The sequence below is a fragment of the Petaurus breviceps genome, unplaced genomic scaffold (assembly GCF_028583685.1).
Source record: "Petaurus breviceps papuanus isolate PSGF00001 unplaced genomic scaffold, PetGlider_PUasm1.0 208, whole genome shotgun sequence".
Taxonomy (NCBI): Eukaryota; Metazoa; Chordata; class Mammalia; order Diprotodontia; family Petauridae; genus Petaurus; species Petaurus breviceps.
The window spans coordinates 23,507,645-23,526,015 of record NW_027185852.1 but is presented as its reverse complement, the minus strand read 5'-3'; the positions used below and the strand labels follow the sequence as shown (position 1 = coordinate 23,526,015).

The 18,371-nt window shown below is 46.2% G+C and overlaps 2 protein-coding genes across 3 annotated transcripts in view; both read left to right on the top strand.

Moving 5' to 3' along the window:
• The window catches only part of LOC138165338 (protein zyg-11 homolog B), a 62,522-nt gene extending 48,834 nt beyond the window's left edge, over positions 1–13,688 (top strand). Inside the window, exons 11-14 of one of the 2 annotated variants that reach the window (XM_069093555.1) lie at positions 1,385–1,582; positions 1,718–1,770; positions 3,478–3,575; positions 5,608–13,688. In XM_069093555.1, coding sequence (XP_068949656.1) covers positions 1,385–1,582; positions 1,718–1,770; positions 3,478–3,575; positions 5,608–5,798 — 540 coding nt within the window. In that variant the 3' untranslated portion in view covers positions 5,799–13,688. Of the gene's footprint in view, positions 1–1,384; positions 1,583–1,717; positions 1,771–3,477; positions 3,576–4,352; positions 4,569–5,607 lie in introns of those variants that run through there. The other variant, XM_069093557.1, reaches the window with a different exon arrangement.
• The window catches only part of LOC138165341 (sterol carrier protein 2), a 464,797-nt gene that overhangs the window by 276,409 nt on the left and 170,017 nt on the right, over positions 1–18,371 (top strand). The gene's annotated exons all lie outside the window — the stretch shown is intronic.

Genomic DNA, 18,371 nt, shown 5'->3' with positions numbered 1-18,371 from the left:
TGCATATAAGTGGGTGCATAGAAGAGACCTATAGAATAAAAGGGAGGTAACTTTGGAGAGGGTGGGAAAGACTTCCTGCAGAAGACGCTGCTTAACCTGAGTGTTGAATGAGGGAGTCTTAAGAGGCAGAGGTGAGGAGGAAGGGCATTCTGGGTGGGGAGGCAGCTCATGAAGGAGCAGAGATGGAGCCTTGTGTGTGAGGAGAGGACGTAGACAATATGACCGCAGGTGGAGTAATGGACGTCCAGTGCAGCTGGAAAAGAGGGTCAGGGCCAGATTGGGAAGAGCTTCGAGTGTTCAACAGGAGTTTTATTTGGTCTAGGGGAGCGGGGGAAGGGCAGCACTGGAGGTTTTTTAGGAGGCAAGAGGCAGATTGAATTTGGGTGACATAGTCAGATCAGTGCTTTGGCATCATCATGGTGAATGGATTGTAGAGGAGAGAGATTAGGAGGTTGCCCCTTTTCAGTCATACAGGTGAGAAGCGATGGGCCTTGAATTAATGTAGTAGCTGTATGCAGACAACTGCGTGAATATGCATGTACAGTGAGGTATGGAGGAAAATGCTGAGGCTTTGAAACCTGAGAGCCCAAAATCATAGTGACCAAGAGGGAAGTTTGGAGCAGGGCTCAGTTTGTTTTGGATGTGCTGAGTTTGAGACACCAAGGGGGGACGTAAGTTTGAAATGGACAGTTTGTGCTCTGAGACTGTAGCTTTGGAAACGGCTGGATCCATGGGTGTGCGAGCTGTCTGCATGATCTTGGAACCCATGGGGGCTTCTAAGATCACCAGATGAGAAGAAAGGAGAGCTCAGGAGAGAGCGTTAGGGATCACCTCAGTTTAGCGGACATGACTTAGGTAAGAGTCCGATAGAGGAGATTGAGAAAGTAGTGATCAGAGAAGGAGGGGACCTGGAGAGAGCAATGGCACGAACCAGAGCTCCCCTACGAGGCAGCAGAGTGGTTCAGTGGTTAGTGCACTGGGCCTTGAATCGGGAAGATCCAGGTTTAGATTTAGTCTTAGACATACTCACCAGCTGTGTGATCCTGGATAAGTCACTTGACCTCTGTTTGCCATAATCCACTGAAGAAAGAAGTGGCAAACCACTCGAGTAACTTTGTCAAAAAAAACCTCATAGACAGCATTGGTATGATATGGTCTGTGGGGTTGTGAACAGTGAGACAGAACTGAGCAGAGTTCCCCTAAGGAGAGGAAGAGCTGTGCCCACTGATGTGCCAAAGGTTGCAGAGGGGTCAGGAATAATAGGTGCTTCGTGTTTGAATTGAATTAGTCCCAGGTATAAAGTCCTCTGACCACTTAATTAAAACAGTGTGTCATTAAGAGATCGCCCTAACAGAAAGTTTTAATGTACTTTGCTTCTTTCCAGAACAATATAGCAGAAGTCAAAGAACTACATTCTGAGCTGATGTGGAAGGACTTTATAGACCACATCAGTAAACTCCTGCACAGTGTTGAGGTTGAAGTCAGCTACTTTGCAGCTGGAATTATTGCCCATTTGATATCCAGAGGTGAACAGGCCTGGACGTTGAGCCGCACTCAAAGAAATGCCCTCCTCGATGATCTGGTACGGTCTCAGCCCTGTGCTAGTGTTCTGTTGTGGAATGGTGGCAGGATGGTCTCTGGTTACAGTGTCCGGTTTTGGAGTCTTTCTGTACAGTCCCTGTAACACTCAATTGTGTTGTGTCTTTGTGTCTTGCAGCATTCAGCCATTTTGAAATGGCCAACACCAGACTGTGAGATGGTGGCATACAGGTAATTAACATATCCATTTATTCCTTCAGCAAACACCTGTTCAATATTTGCTGGGTGTCGAGCACAGGGTTGTATCCAAAATTACTCAAACTGCAAAATATCTTAAGCTGGTGTTTGCTGTCCCTCACAGTGCTGCCCCCAGATCCCAGAGGTGCTTCCTAGAGAAGAACGGCATGAGATCATTCTGTAGGAGCCCTTTATTAGTCTACCCACCCCACCCTTCAGATTCCAGTCTGAACTGCACTCTTTGGGAAGAGGCAAAGCAGACAGCTGGGAGGTGGCCTGCTCAAGGAGACAGGTTGGCTCAGAGTGAGGGCACCTTCTAGGAGCCTTTCTTTGCTCATCTGTAAAGTGGGGTTAACAACACTAGCTGCTTCACAGAATTGTGGCAACAGAAGCATTTGGTAGACTCTTTGTGGGTATAAAAAAGGCCTAGGGACTTGGACACATCCCAGGGAAGTTCTTGAGTTGCTTAAGAGAGTGACCTGGCCAGGGCCTTAGTGTAGCAATTCCTGTCCCTGTCTGCTCTGGCCCAGTCTCATTAGTCACAAGAAAGGCTAGCTCGGTGAGGGTTTTAGAATTGATTTTTATTGATATCTTTTTGTTTTTAACAGCACCTAAATGTCCCCTTTCACTTCCATGTGATAAAGACATTTTTTAAAAAGAGAGAGAGGAAGGAAAGACGTTAAGAATCAGTAAAAGCCAATCTGACAGTGTTTGCAGACTGTGCCTGCTTCATTGCCCCCTCCCCTCAGTAGAGGAATGGGGGAAGGTCCTCTCACTCCTTCACTAGAGTCACACTCACTGTCATTCTGCAGCTTGCCTTTTGTGGTGCTGTTCTTTCCATTTCCATTCTTGTAGTCATGATTTACATTGTTTATATTCTGCTTCCTTCTCTAGTCATCTTACTCCAATCCATTCTTATACTACAGTTTATTTAGCCATTCACCACTCGGTGGACATCTACTTTGGTTCCACAAAATGTAGAAATGGTTTTTTCCTACCACAAAAAAAGTACCACTATAAATATTTTGGTATGTATGAGGTCTTTGTTTTGGGGATCACTGGGTCAAAGGTTTTGGACATTTGAAAGGGGATAGCTTGCTGACATGTTACTCCACACTAAACTGTTAGTATCAGTAGATGTCAATGGGATGCAGCCTCTGCCATGCTCTTTTCATGAAGAAATTTGAGGGTCTTTTGGAGTCATAGCCCTTGAAAGCACAAGCTCACCTGGTCCCAGGTGATTTGGAATCCAAGGCTGGGAGTGCTTCTCAGAGGAGTCTGAGTGACAGAAGTCTCTTAAACAAGGGTAAAGACAACCCAAAAGAAGTCAGAACTCAAAGAAATTACTTTGTTGGAGGCTTAAAAATTATAATTCTCATCATTGTCCATGATCGATATTCATTATTTCACATATTTGGTGTACTTAATGAACTTTATCCCAGAAGGCAGGCATATCCAAAAGAAAGTCTTTTGTAAACCTTGAGGTGCTCTAGAAATGGGAGACTCAGGCCTCTCTCTTGAACATGACTTCCATTTCACTTCCATTTGTTTGTTTTCCCTCCCTTGGTTTCATTCCTTTCTTTCCTCTCTTTCTGTTTCTGACCTCTCCCTCTGATCTCCTCCACCCAACTTAAAATAGGATGACCACATTTAGAAGGCCCATTCTGGAAATGGGTGACCTATCTTCTTGTTCACTTTCAGGTCTTTCAATCCGTTTTTCCCATTGCTTGGCTGTTTTACAACCCCTGGTGTGCAGCTGTGGGCAGTGTGGGCCATGCAGCATGTCTGCAGCAAAAACCGTATGTACTGGGGAGGAGGGGCTGGGGGGTGGAGAGGGCAGCAGAGTCAGTCTTCTTTTCAGTCACTAACCTGTACCTGAAAAAGGCCCACTGATGTTTGCCTTGTTGAATGCAGTGGAGGTGTCCTAAGGAATCACAGGTGTGGACTCATAAGCTCCTCTCTCTGGCGGCTCCCTAGCCAAAAGGCTGCTTTCACTTTCACAGTGTAACTATGGTCTTGGTGCTCTCACTTGGGTCATTTCTAAAGGAAAAACCCTAGATGCATTTAGACTCGCAGAATGAGGAGAGTCCTCAGTAACCATCTAGTCCGACTCTTACTTGCAAAATAATTTTCTCCACTTCATAACCAGCCAAAGAATGGTCCATCCAGCCTTTGTTGAAAGACCTCCGCCCTCCAGAGGCACCTATCCCATAGTGCAGTCGCTCTCATTGTTTAGAAGTTTTGCTTTACTTTGAGCCAGAACTGGCCCCTTTTGTACCTCTCAGCCATTATTCCTGCTTCTCACCTTTTGAGTCAGGACTAAAAAGACATGATCCCTTTTCTGTGTTATAGCTCTTCAGATACGTTATGATGGTTGTCTTCTCCATCCTAAATTCCCTCTTTCCTCAGCCAGTTCCTATACTTCCTTCTCCTGGTCCTCACGGCATGGCTTTATGAAATCGCATTTGTGGTGTAGGGAATGGAACTATTTCCTAAGGCAATCCAGCCCTTCTTGGCAAACTCTGTGATTGGCAAGTTTTTGTAAAGTTATAACTAGTCAGTATACCACCTTGCAGCAGCTCTCCCTTGTTCCTGGTTGTGCCTTTGGATGTAAAGCAGACCCCCCCGGACATCTCTTCTCTGCCTTTGTTGGACAAACTAGTAGCAGCCCACTGCGTGTATGAGAGCCGTGCCCAGCACTGCACGCGGTACAGAGATGAGCAGCACTGTCTGCAGCCTTCCCTCCAGCAGGCACGACAAAGTCCTTTTTCTTGTTTTTCACTCATACGTGCTGGGTCTTCTGAGGAAAGAACAGACACTGTTTTGTCTTGTCTTAATAACCCAGCCCCTGGCCCTTGGCCTGGCACAGAGTAGGTGCTTAATAAATGCCTGTTGGGGGACAGCTAGATGGCGCAGTGAATAGAGCACCAGCCCTGGAGTCAGGAGGACCTGAGTTCAAATCCAGCCTTATACACTTAACACAAAACCAGTCGTGTGACCTTGGGCAAGTCACTTAACCCCAATTGCCCTGCCTCCCCCCCTCCAAAATAAATAAAAATAAATGCCTGTTGAATTGAGGTAAATTAGTAAAGGGCAGGATCCCTTCTGGCTATAGGTTGTTCAAGGAAAGGTCTCATGATGATGATGGTGTATGAGCTGTTCCTGGGAGTGTAAGATGTCTTGAGGCAGAGATGAGAGGATATAGCTTTATATATACCTAATTAGATACATGTTTTCTGCCCTCCCCTTCCCCCTGTGTGAGCTTTTGTTTGGGGAGGGGGGGTGGGCGGGGAATCGGGATTACGTGAGTTGCCCAGGGTTATAGTGCTAGGAGGTGTCTGAGGTCAGATTTGAACTCAGGTCCTCCTGACTCCAAGGCCCCGGTGCTCTATCCACTATGCCACCCAGCTTGCCCCTTGAAGGCTCAGACCTGATTTTGCCTTTCTTTGTGTCCCCAGCACCTGGCACCATGTAGGTTCTTATTGGGGACAGTCTGGGAGAGGCATCATCTATTAGGGTGGGAGCTGTCCTTGCCTAGCTGCCCACCACCTCATGCTGAGGAGCCTCCCTCCCGGGTCTCCACAGTCCATGGTCTGAAGTCCAAGCAAGTCATTTAATCTCACTGAGCCTATAAAATTGAGATAAGAACAGCAGCACCCCACAAGCTTGCTGGGAGAACCTTGATGGGGATGTAGAGGTAATGGAGTTCCCTGGTGGGGCCAGTGCCCAGAGTTCCCTCAGTGGGCACTGGAGGGTCCACACCTGGGGCTTGACAGCAGCTCCAGGGTGGAAGACAGTAAGGCTAAGGCATGTCTTTTTGCTTTCTCGCAGCGGCCCGATACTGCAGCATGCTCATTGAGGAAGGTGGGCTACAGCATCTCTACAACATCAAGGAGCAGGACCAGACTGACCCTCATGTCCAGCAGATTGCTATTGCCATCCTGGACAGCTTGGAAAAACACATTGTCCGTCACGGGCGGCCACCCCCAGGGAAAAAGCAGTCCCAGGCCAAGCTCCACTGAGAGCCACATGTCATGGGGCCCCAGAAGGCCCAGCACTGTGGTCATGCTCCCCTGTGCTTGGTCAGGAGGCCTGCTGCAGTGAGGAGCCGTGATACCTTACCGCTGTCAGGGTATTTATTAGTGGACGTGGACGGCGATGCCTATTCAAGCAAGTCTCTAATTCCTGTTGTGATTTTTTTTTAAATTTAAGGCAAGAAGAGAAAGGCCCCGCCCAGCCTTCTCTGACCATTTAGAGACTTTTCCACATAATTCCTTTGGTGTGTGAGTATACCTGTGCTTGTGAGATTGTGCATCATCATGATAAACTTCAGTGCACGAGCCCACTGCAGAGGGGTCCACGTTGAGGAGATCTGCAGACCCCTCCCGAGCCAGATGGTGCTTGGGTTGCTGTGTGGTCTGGTTTCTCTGCTTCTGCCCTTGGGTGCCCTGGCCCCTCCATCCTCTGACAGGCCATCCCTCGAGAAGGGTGAGTGGTAGCACCACCTCTGGACTCCTTGCCTGGCTGCTTCTGGTGGAGATTGGATGGAAAAGAATGCCCAAAAGGAGGAGGACGCCAGGCTACTGAGGGAGAGGCATGTGGCCTCTTTCCTCCGATGCCTTTGCTCACACGGCCTCTCTCCTGGTGCAGCAGCCAAGCATATGCATTCTCTCTCTCCATCCTGAGAAGGCTGCCCTGCTATTTTCTTGTAAAGAATTTTGGTACCTAACCCCCTTCCCTCCTAAAAAATCTTTCTGACTTGTTTCTTTGTGAAATGTCCCAAGACCCCCCTTGTTTGTAAGTCAGGTTGTGGAGGTGTGGATCCTTATACAGGTTCCTGTGGGGCACCCAGTCATGTCTCTGTTTCATGTCTGTCTCTGTCCAGGGAGCCCAAGGTTACACCACATGCTCCCTGCCCTGTTGGGAGAAATGCTGGCAGTGACAGGGACTGGGGTCCTGAAGTGCAAAGCCCTTGGTCATCTCTGTTCTTGTCCTGACGTCTTATCCCCGTCTCACTGCCAAAGGAGGAAAAGACAGCCAGGAAGAGAGTTTGGCACGCGCTGGGTATCCGTTGACCCTCATCCGTGTTTTCAGGAAAACCTCTTGACTGACAACCCACCACCTAAAAAAGTGTAGTGCTGTTCTGGGACTGCACAAGGGGGGAGACGTTGGTGTTTGTGGCAGGGCCTTCTGGGAGCACCAAGGAGCTGCTTTGATTTGTTATGGATCCCCTTCTGGGGGAAAGACAGAGTTCATGTTTGCTTTACAGGGCAGATGTCATTTCCCTGGAACAGCCAGTGTTGTAAACAGAGGTTTGAATTGATGTATTTTTAGTTAGAGAGGGAGGAGGGCATTTGTAAGACTGCTCATTTTCTAAAGAAAGTTCTTTTTAATGTGATTATCTTACTAGCATGCAGTTAACATCTTTGTTTGGTCTCATTTCATATGACTATGAGAATAATTCAACTTTAATTTTGAATTTGCTTGGTCAGAATGAAAATTGAATTTTGTAAAGGAAGAAAATGAGTAAATTCCTGGTTATTGGGTTTCTTCCAGTCCTATAGGGTAAGGAAGGCTTGTAGACTTGGCCCGTTGTCACAGGAGGAATCTACTTCAGGTAAACATAGTAAATTCTTTTTTTTAGGGGGGAGAAAACCCGATGTCACATTCATATAAAATTGAATTTAATTTCGCTTTTTCCTTCTGGGTGTGGTTCTTTTAGCTTGTTTTTTAAGCATCACTAACCGTACCATGTGACACATTGGCAGGATAGTGCATATACTTGACTGATCAGAGCTGAGCTGAGGACCAGGGACGGTTGTTCTCGTCCTCGAAGCTGCCATGTGCACATCTGCTGCCTCCAGCCTGGGGACCCAGGGGGGTGGGCAAAGATCTGTAAGGACTTTGCTTCTCCCTTCTGTCCTATACCACACAGGATGAGAGCAAGTGTGCTGCTCACATGGAAAGGTCACCTGCTTCACAAAGTCACTAAAAATGTCTGGAATACGGAAGGGTAGTTTGTTTTTTTTCATCTCTATTATGGTATGGGTGGATGAGTTCTCCAGTGGAAACCAGACAGCTGTTCTCTTAGCTTGAATATTTAAAGTTTAATTTAACCTTAACTGCACTCCCCCCACCCCCATCAGTAGTGGGCAGAACCGTTGGAGGAGGAGCTCCCCAGCCAGCAGGTGGCACTTGCCCCAATTGTGTTTTCAGATGCTAGTGCCTTTCTTTCCAGGATGGTTCTTAGCCAGGTGAGATAGTACAAGGAGGCACCAGACTATTGGGGATAGACTGTGGATCCCGTTGTGCTTTGATGTCTGTAAACAGTGACCATGGAGCTGACATGACTGTCCAGGCCCCTGCCTCATGTGGAAGGCCCTGGTCCTCCCTGTTGCCAAGCATTGTACCTTTGAATGAGAGAGCACTAGAATGTGACAGGCATTTGGTGCCTTCCACAGTTCCCTCTCCTGTGGCCAGGGGTACTTCTTCAAACACAGAGTGAACAGGGGTGCAGCCACTCCCCAGCACCCATGCACTCTAGTCAGAGGGAAGGGAGTGAGATACATTCTGCAGCTCAGAACATCTTCCAAGAGCTCAGGGTGCACCAGGGTAGATAGTAAGTTAGAGCTGTACATGGCTAGGCCTGAGAGTTGACCAGGATCGTTATTGGCCTTTGCCTTTCCCCAGGTATGTTTGGTTGTGACTTTGACACTACCTAAAAGCACCCTTGGTCTATGCAGTGAGCAAGAAATAAGAAGTATTGGAGAGGCTTCTTTGGCTTCTCCAGCCAAGAAGTCAGTGCTTCCTACCTGTGGGAGTTTGAAGACTTGTTTGTTTCTTGGTGTTTTTGTTTAAGAATGTAAAATTCATCTCTCTGACGCTGCACTCTAGGAAGGAGACTTGTGGTTAAGAATGACCCTGTAGTCAATTAGCAGCTTGCCTGCCTGTGCTGTGGGGTGTGGATGCCCAGATAACAATGGGCCACGATCATATGAGGAAATGGTTTGCAAGGGATCCCCTTGTTGGCAGAAATTTGAAATTAGAAGCCCCAGTTCTATAGAGTAGACTTGAGGGAAGTTGCTGCTGTTAATATAGAAGGTCTGGGACCTGTGTTTGTGACGTCAGCTAATACATATCCAGTGGAAAATGTTTTCAGCCCATTCTGATTTTTTCCTTAGGCTGTTTCAGGATTACATTAGGAGCTGTCCCTTCTAATGAAACTCCTCAGATCATGTGCTGAGGGAAGAAGGGCAAGAACAAGGCATCAGGATCCCAGCCTTGGGCCAGAGTCTGGAGGAAAGGCTGACTTGCCGGGAATGTGGCCTTACTGATGTTCTCTCTTCCCCCTGCCTAATTTGAACAGAACCCAGCAGAAAAACTTGAGAGCATCTGCACAAGTTCTCAGCTTCTCTTGCCACATTTGATCAGATGTCCTGCTGCTTTTGGCCAGAGGCCAACGGTACCGGTCAAACCTCAACTCAGCAAAGGTCTTCAATCCCAGATGGCTCAGAGTGGAACCTGCTCACCATCAGTTAGCAGCTGGCAAGGTGGGCTTCTCTCTGGGCCTGGGCCTCCTATCTGCCTCCTTCTCAGGCTTTCGGATGCTTGTGTCCCCTGCATTCAGTCTCACTCAGACATGTCAGACTGTGGTGTTAGGGAATATAGAGTGTATGTAGCGAATGTTTGAATTTCTGGGTGACAAACCTTGGCTTGTCTCTTTGGGGAATAGAGTAGGCCCTGTCTTCAAAGGATAATGACAAAATGGTGTATGACAAAACCACTAGGAAAAGAGTTCATTGAGTGGCCTTTAAATTAATCAGTGTATCTTTTTTTTAGCTTAGCACAGGTGCTGCTGTTTGGGGTGTGTCCTTTAATCCTTGTGGGAGGATGCTTCAAATGGGCCACCCCACCCCCATCCCAAGCCTGCTGGAAAGGAGCTGAGGGGCAAGTAGGCCCTCTGTCCTTGCTGTGATATTTGTTTTGGGGGGGCTTCCAAGGTCTCACAACCCCCCCAGCCAGACATGGCAGAGTTGCTTGGTGGGAAATCCTGGGAATCTTGAGGTTTGATCAGGTTTTTGCAGGTGTATTTTAGATTCGTTTTTGCAGAATTCTGCTTTGGTTCCTTTGGGGGTACATTCAGATTAGCCAAGATGATAAACATGGGCTTTTGCAAGATTAAGAATGCAGAAGCATAAAGAGGGAGATGAGCCCAGGTCATCAAATTGGCCTGATAAATAAATACAAGCTGTCCCTCTCTCTGACATTTTCAAGAGTTCCAGGAACCTTGGGCTCTCTGATTTTTTCATCTGTTTTTCTTTTGCTTTGGTTTTCAGTTCTACTTAGCTCCTTCTGTAGTTTATTACAAATCCATCAGAAAGCATAATGTCAGTACCTTTTTCTCCCCAAAGGTTCTCTGTTATCTGGCCCCAATGTACTGTTACCATCGTGACCGAATAAATGGGGTTAGACTGTATCTGGATGATACCACATTTCCAGCCAGTCCATTGCTTGTGTGAGCAGTTGGGGGATGAGGAGGGGAGTGCAGGGAATAAAGGAGTGATTGGGTTTTTGCCTAAATAAATGTTATAAATTTTGTGTATAAGGTGTCTGTTGTCTTTGATGATTGAAATGTACTTTGAACTTTGTTAAATGCTGGTCACGGGAATACAGATTTCAAGCAGGATGCTTCTTAGAAACCATTGGTGCTGGTTTTGCAACAGAGGAAGGTGAGGCTCAGAGTGGGGAAAAGGCTTGCCCAAGATCACACAGATAGGGAGGGGCAGGATGGGGAGTTAAATTGGGTTCATTGACTCCATATTTGGGGCTTTTTCTACTCTACATTTATAGCAAACTCACTTGTGATCTGGGATAAATCACTTCCCTCCTCTTAGACTATCCTCCACAGTGCTGTCCCTTGCCTCTTGGAGTACCAAGGGAGGACCCTGAAGTTGAAGACTAAGCCTTCTCTGAACTGTTTTCCCCAATAGTGTTCTGTACATCAGGGCGCTTAATAAATGAGTATCACATTGACCCCTTGTCACCCTCTCCAAGGCTGGACTCACTTTGCCCAAGCACCTCAATATCCTGGGCCTTCCTCGCTCCCCTCTTCCATTGTCAGACCTTACCTCACTACCATGCCTCAGTGGCTTTGGGGGTTTACTCCCTCTGACCTGGACCATCCTCTCCAGATCCCTGTCACCATCACCTACTGGCATCAGCCAAGTTCAGTACCTGATGTGGCCAGTCTTCTGTGCTCCTGAATCATTCTTAGTGATTCAAGGATTTTTTATTCCAAAGCTTTCCTAATGTGTAGGATTTTCTTATCTTTGCCCTCCTCCTCACCAATAGAAACTTCACTTTAACAAAGAAATGTGTATGGTTAAGCAAAAACTTTCACAACTAGCTGGCACCTTGCTGATGGTCTGACATGTCCCTTCTGTACCCGAATGTGACCACGCTGCAACCCCAGAGAAAGAGAAAGAAGTTCCCTTACCACTTCTCTAACCTTGTCAGAGGTCTGCTGTCCTTTATCGTCTTGTGCTTATTGTGTAGGTGGTCTTTGTATGCTGGCTTCAATTTCCTCATCTCCTATGCACCACAGCCCCACAAAGGGGTCGTCAAACCCTAATTTCATCCTCCCTCATTCAAAACTACCCAATTTCTATTATCCTAAATACTCAGTCTCCCTGCCAATCTCAGGATTAGGGTTAGGGACATTCCTCATCCCTGCCTGCTGGCTTTCCTGCCTTCATTCAAGTCCCAGCTGAAATCTTCCTTTCTAAAGGAAGCTTTTTCCAGTTCCTCTTAATGCCAGTGCCTTCCCTCTGAGACCCCCACCCACTTTTTCCTGTCTCTTTCTTGCTTGTACACAGTTGCTATGTCATCTCCCCAGAGACGGTGGCACAGTGGATAGAGCACTGAGCCTGGTGTCAGCCTTGGATATGAGCTTTGTGACCCTGGGCAAGTCACAACTTCTGTTTGCCTCAGTTTCCTCAACTCTAAAATGGGGATAATAACAGTACCTACCTCCCAGGGTTGTGAGGATCAAACAAGGTATTTGTCCAGTGATTAGCACAACACCTGGCACATAGTAGGCCTTAATAAATATTTGACTGACAATCATTTTCTCTAAATGCCTGTTTATCCCCGTCATCCCAGCAGATGGATCACTCCTGTTCTGTCTCTCCCCTCCGCGCCTACTGCCTTCATTCCAACCTTTCACACCCATCATCTGCTCTGCTTCCTTTAGCAGCCCAGGTTGTGGAGTCAGCTACAGAAATACCCTTATCTCCATTGAGACCTCTCTGCTGTATGGGAATCCCATTCTTCTTTCCACCTTCCTATCCCAGCCCCCTCCTCTCTTAGTCATTAGGCCCCAACAGGACCCTCTCACTCATCTCTCAGCAAATGACCCACGGAGAAATGCAGGGACACTTGTCTCTTGTCCCCTACTATTCTATGCCACCACCTTTTTCTGTCACCCATCTTATCTTTTGTTCCGCTCTTGGGGATGAAGTGGATCATTTCCTTGTACCCTCAGTCCCAAAAACAGAATCTTGAGTTGGAAGGGAGCTCAGAGGCAATCTAGTCCCCTTTGGACCTAAACAAGAGCCCCTCTACAACCTGTCCAAGGAGTGTCCCCTTTAGTTAAGGACACACTGGACACTTTTCTTAGGTCCGTTTCACTTCTTGACAACTTTGTTCAGAAAGTTTTCGCTACATCAAGATAAAATTTACCTCTCCTGGTCATTCCTGATTCTTCCCTCTGGGCTCAAGCTAGACAAGTTTAATCTCTCCTTTGAGGTGACAGCCCTTCAGATTCTAGAACTCTCACGTCCCTCCTGTGTCTTTCCAGGGTCGGCATCCCTAGTCTTTCCATTGGTCCATTTCTGGCATGAATTCATGCTTTGAGCCCTGCTCTGGACTGTCCAGCATATCCATTTCCGTGTGTGTGTGTGTCTGTCTGTCTGTCTGTCCGTGTGTCCTCACCACTGTGAACTACTCTGTTCTGAAGGTAGGGGCTATTACCTTTTTGTCTTCTTATCCCCAGTGCCCAGTATCCAGCACCTGACACATAGATGCCCAGTAAAATGCTTGTTGGTTAACAGTGGGACAATTACCCTTCTAGTCTTGAGCCCTCAACAATCAATTATTGCTCAATGATGCCTAAAATTGAATTAGCTTTTTTGGCTGCCCACATCATATTTTTTTATTGTTTTGAGTTTGCTGTTCACTAACCACCTCTTCCCCTACTGCCCAGATCTTTCTTAGATAGTTAAGCATACTTTTCCCATCTCATACTTAGGAAATTAATTTTTGAAGCTATAGAAAACTTTTTACTTTTATCCCAATTTAATTTTATCTTGCTAGATTTGGCCCTAAGTTTTTAGCCTGGTAAGAATTTTGGGGGACCTGGTGCCATTCACTGTGTTAGCTATCCCCAGTAGTTTTGTGTCATTGACAAAGTTAATAAGCTTCCTTGATGCCCAGAACTCTGCACCCAAGAGCCCCGGAAAACAGTGCCCCCAGAGCACTGACCCTGCTTCTAGCCATCATCCAGGGAAGCAATGCCAGAATAGATGCTCCGTCCCCACTCTACATCCTCAGAAGCCCCATCTACATAAAACCTGGGGAAAAAAAAGTCCTCCCTACCAGTCCTTGGCATGTCCAATGGCATAATCTCAGGTCTTTATCAGTGGAGATACCATCTGCTTTACCACTGTCCTTTTAAAGAACATGGGACCCTTTCATCTGACTTGCAACTGAAACCTCCCAGTGTGTTGTCTTCCCACGTTAGAATGTGAGCTTGAGAGCAGGTACCGTCTTACTGTTCAATTTGTATCCCCAGTGCCTAGCACACTGCTTTGTAAATAGCAAGCACTTAATAAATGCTTTTTCGTTCATTCAAATGCTTTCATCTATGTTGGCAAACTCGGGTTCTGATACCTTGGATAAGTCCCTTCCCTTATCCAGCCCTCTGTCAAAAGAGAAGTTTTGACTGCAGGATCATTTTGGGACTGCAGTAAGGACCACTTGTGTCAGGGGTCCTCTCCTGCATGACCAGGTATGCTTTGAGAGAATTCTCTCGGGCCCATCAGTCTTACCCAGATAACCTGGGAACATCAGTATCTGAAGTCTTCCCCAAATTAGGGCATAGTCACCCAACTCCACTTAAAAGCATACAGGTTCCCAAAGCTTAGCCAAATTTTATTTGAAATTTAAGAGAAATGAATGAAATTCCTGTCAGAAGCCATCAAAAACAACACATGTATAGCCGGTGAACAAATCTCCCTGAGTAGCCTGGGCACACACAGTGCTGAGAATCTCTGGGGTTTCTCTAATTCCCTGAACGAGGCTGCTTCCTCAGGCTCTCCACTGGAGTGGCTCTCGGCCTCTGCTCAGCCCTCCAGCCTAAGACTCCTGCATTTCTCCAAAACTGTCAGCAGATGGTGGTAGTAGCTTACCTCCAATCAATCATTGATTCTACAAGCACACTCCCCACCAAATGGTGCTAGAGTGGGTGGAAGGAAGTGACCAGAAACAAGACTCAGGTCTACTGGCCAGGACCATTGTAGGAAGGATTCTGAATTTTGAAGGGATTTAAAAACAAAAGGATTTTCCATTTGATCCTGGAGATAGTAGGAGACACTGGAATTTATTGAGTGGGAGGGAGTTAACACAGACAGCAGCTCAGTGAAAGATGGGTCTTTGGAGAGATTTGAGGCAACCCACCCAGCAACCTGGGACAGCAGTAATCCCAGGAGAGGGAGTGATGTCAGTGGTGGGGGAGAGGAGACAAAGACTAGAAGTGTGAAGGGAAGAATGAGCAAACAGCAGGCATTGGATGACATTGAGGTTTTGAGTCTTGGTAACCAGTAGTCATGTCCTCCATAGTCAAAGGAGAGTTCAGAAGAGGGTTGGGTTTGGGGGGAAGAGAAGTTCTGTTTTGGGCTTACTGAGTTAAAGATGCCTATGGGGCGTCCAGTTTGAGAGGTCCCAAAGGCAATACTGGAAGGCAGGAGAGAAGAGGTCGGGGCTTAGTGAGTACATCTGGGAATCATCTGAATAGAGATCATAGTTGAACCCACGGGAGTTCCTAAGATCACAGAGTGAAGTTGTATAGACCAAAAAGAGAAGAGGGTCCAGGACAGCTTTGGAGGGCACCATACCAGGCATGAAGTAGATCAAGGTGCAGCTAAAGAGATTGAGAAGTTCCAGTCAGATAGGTGGGGGGAGATCCTCAGTAAATGAACATTTTATTAAGCACCTTCTATGTGTCCAGCACTTTGCAACTCTCTCATCAGTCTCACTATCACCCTGGGAGGTAGGTGCTATTATCGGTTCCTTTTTACAAGTAAGGAACCCGAGGCAGGCAGTGGTTTAGTGACTTGCCCACAATCACACAGTTGGGAAGTGTCTGAGGCAGAATTTGTACTCAGATCTTGACTCCAGGTACAGCACTCTGCATTAGGCCACCAGCCGCCTCTTTGGGGGATGTAAAGAGAAGCCAAAAGACCACCACAGAACTAGTTCCTGCTGTTTCAAGAAGCTCTGACAGGGAAGACAATACGGACATCTGTGTCCACAAAGATATAGAAAGGACAAACTGGAGAGAATTCATGGAGGGAAGGCTTAGATGGTATTAAATGGGATTGGGAAAGGCTTACTGCAGAAGGATGGCTTTCAGTCGGGTCTTCGAGGAAGCCAGGCAGCAGACATGAGCGAGAACGTTCCACGCATAGAGGACAGCCAGCAAAAATGCTAAATGGTTAATGATAAGTGGTTAGAGTTCAGTATGGGCCGGCAGCTCTCGTAGGAAGGAGATCTAGGGTGTGACCGTCCTTGTGTAGAACTGAGGTGGGGCGGCTGAAGATCAGGTTCTGAGAATAGAGTAGACCAAGGACCTGGGAAGTTAAGGCATTTGAAGGAGTGCCCCTCATAGGCAGTAAGTCCCCCAGGGTGAAGGCAGGAGTTAGGGGACTGCCCCTCTCTGGGTTTCACTGTCTACTCAGATTTCAGGTTTAAGTTCCCAGAAACAAGCCTCCATTAAAGGGTTTCTTGCAAACTCAAGAGTCCTAAGTGTAACACTCCAGAAGGGAAATAGACTTCCCCTACTCACCACTCTAGCTCAAACTCTCAGTATGTTTTCTCTCTACACAATCAGTCACTTACAATAATGACAGTTTTCAATCTTAAATATAACCATTCACTTAATAAGGCAAAAAAAATACAGGCATTAAAATATTAAAGAAAGTAAATAAAAAATAAAATATATCACAGTCAAACCTGGATCACGTTTTCCCAACAATACATTCAAGAGATATGGTGAAGAATGGGCACACCCTTATGAGAACCTGGTCTGAAAACACATGGGGAAGGCAAAGTCATGCTTGGGGTAACTTACAATTCTGGACTGTGGGCTACAATGTACAGTAGACCCTGTGAACCACTCTCTGCTCTGTGTTGTCCTCACCCCTCCTGCCCTGGGGAAATCCTCTTCTCTCTACTCAAACATAGCATTTACAAGTTCTTTCAATTAGGGCTACTAAAAAGTACAGCCCCTTAATGCGAATAACAGTTCTCTAAGTTAGAAAGCTGCAGAACAGCACAACAAACTGGCAAGTCACTATAAGGACCAGACAACTGACCGGGACACCTGCCCCAGCAAATGCCAGACTTTGCTTCTCAAACCAGAGGTGCCAGCAGAGGACAAGGAATCCTCATAAAAAGTTGTGCCTTTCTCCAGCTCTAGGCGACTCTGAAGAACTCCAGGGATAGCTCGTTGCCGATGGCCACCACCCTCATCCCCACCAACAACATCAATGTTCTGTTGCTTTCTCTTGCCTCGTCCTGCGCCTTTCTCTGTGTCTGTAGCAGCTGCTGTTAAATGAAAGCTTTTCTGACTCCTAGTAATTCACCTTTTACTTTAGAAAAATCAATGCTTCTCAGATTTCTCCAAGCTACCCAGCAGTCTTTTCTCCATCATACCTTAGTCTTCAAATGTTAACATGGTCTCTCATTGTCTTAGTTTTACCCTCAGTCATAAAACAGTTATTTGTACATGAGTTGACCTACCATCATGCTTTGAAGGCCCTCTGGAATCTTCAATACAGTGATCTCTTTCTGTAGTGAAACTATGTTTCTTCTCACTTAACATTTATCTAGTTTTTAATGTGTAAAATATCCTTCTTTTCCTCTTAAAACATTAACCTGTTCCCAAGCAAGCAAGGCTTCACATTATTGACAATGAGTTCAGAATTTTCAGATCCACACCACAGGTTATTTTCTCTACAAAAAATATCCAAATTGCATCTTCATACACATATTTTAGCAGTTTATATTAAAACAGAGTTCTTTTCCTCCTCTTTTAGATATCAAAATGTTCTTCCACAATGTGTAGCAATATCGTACATTATTCTTTCCTTTAAATTAAAGATGGCTGTCTGGGAGGGGGGGAAGTGGTACACAGGAGAAAATGTAAATGATATAAGAACAAAAAAATAATTTTTAAAAAGATAAGCATCTCTGTTTCTGAAGTTTTCTCTTGTATATACTAGTTTCCACTAGCCTTGGCCTCTTGAACAGTCACCAAGCAGTATAAGAAAAAATCTCCCCTTGTAGCTTATAAGCAGGTCTCCCTAATTCTATATTAGCACAGGGTGACTTCTTATGAGATGATACCATCTTTCACCATCACCTGATAGCTAATATTTACATGCCAACTTAAGATTTACAAAACACTTTATAAATAACGTTATTTTATCTTCTCTACAACTTTCTACTTGTATCTAAAGTTTCAAGAAACTATCCCAGGCCCTCCCCAATTCTCAGTCCAGTCCAATTCCTCCTGGGAATTCTGGTTAGGGCTATCCAAGTTACCGGGGGTTACTTTAAGAGCCATCTAGGGGAAAGTGTAAATCCAAGTGCTGCCCCTAGCAAGGAGAGAGAGATCAATAGTCCCTGCTACCTGTTGGAATGAATGTTGGTATTTCAACTCTATTAAGGTAGAGTTGAGAAATCACAGTTGAGAGGTCATCACCTGAGTGGTGAGAGGGAGTGGAGAAGAGTAGAAAGCCCTGCATTTGGACTCAGTCAAGTCTTTAGACTGCAGTCCCAGCTTAGCCCCTTACTCCGGCCCAAGGCAGGTCCCATCCATCATCTCTGAGCCTCAGGTCTTTCCCACAAAAAGAAGGGAGTGGACTTGGCAATTCTGTAGGCCCCTTCCAGTTCTAAAAATGAAAGCAAGACCCAGATTCTTGGTTAAACAAAAGGTGCATTAAGGGACACTGGTCCAGATCCTGAGCTCAACTCTTTGAATAGGGACTCCCAGTTACACAAGGCCCAAATGAGATCCTGGATGTGAAAGGCTTCCTTCAAACTGGATTATTATTGTGACCAGACATTTCAAGTCTTCAAAGAATGGGACAGTCCCTGCTTACTGCAGGTATTGGATTACAAACCTAAGAAGACAAGGACTGTGTTCCATGAGCATATTAACTGTCTTTCTGATCTTGGTATTTTCTTCAAGCCAGGAACCCACCACCCCTGCTTGCCATATTAGTCTGAATCCAGGTCACACTTCCCCTCCGAAC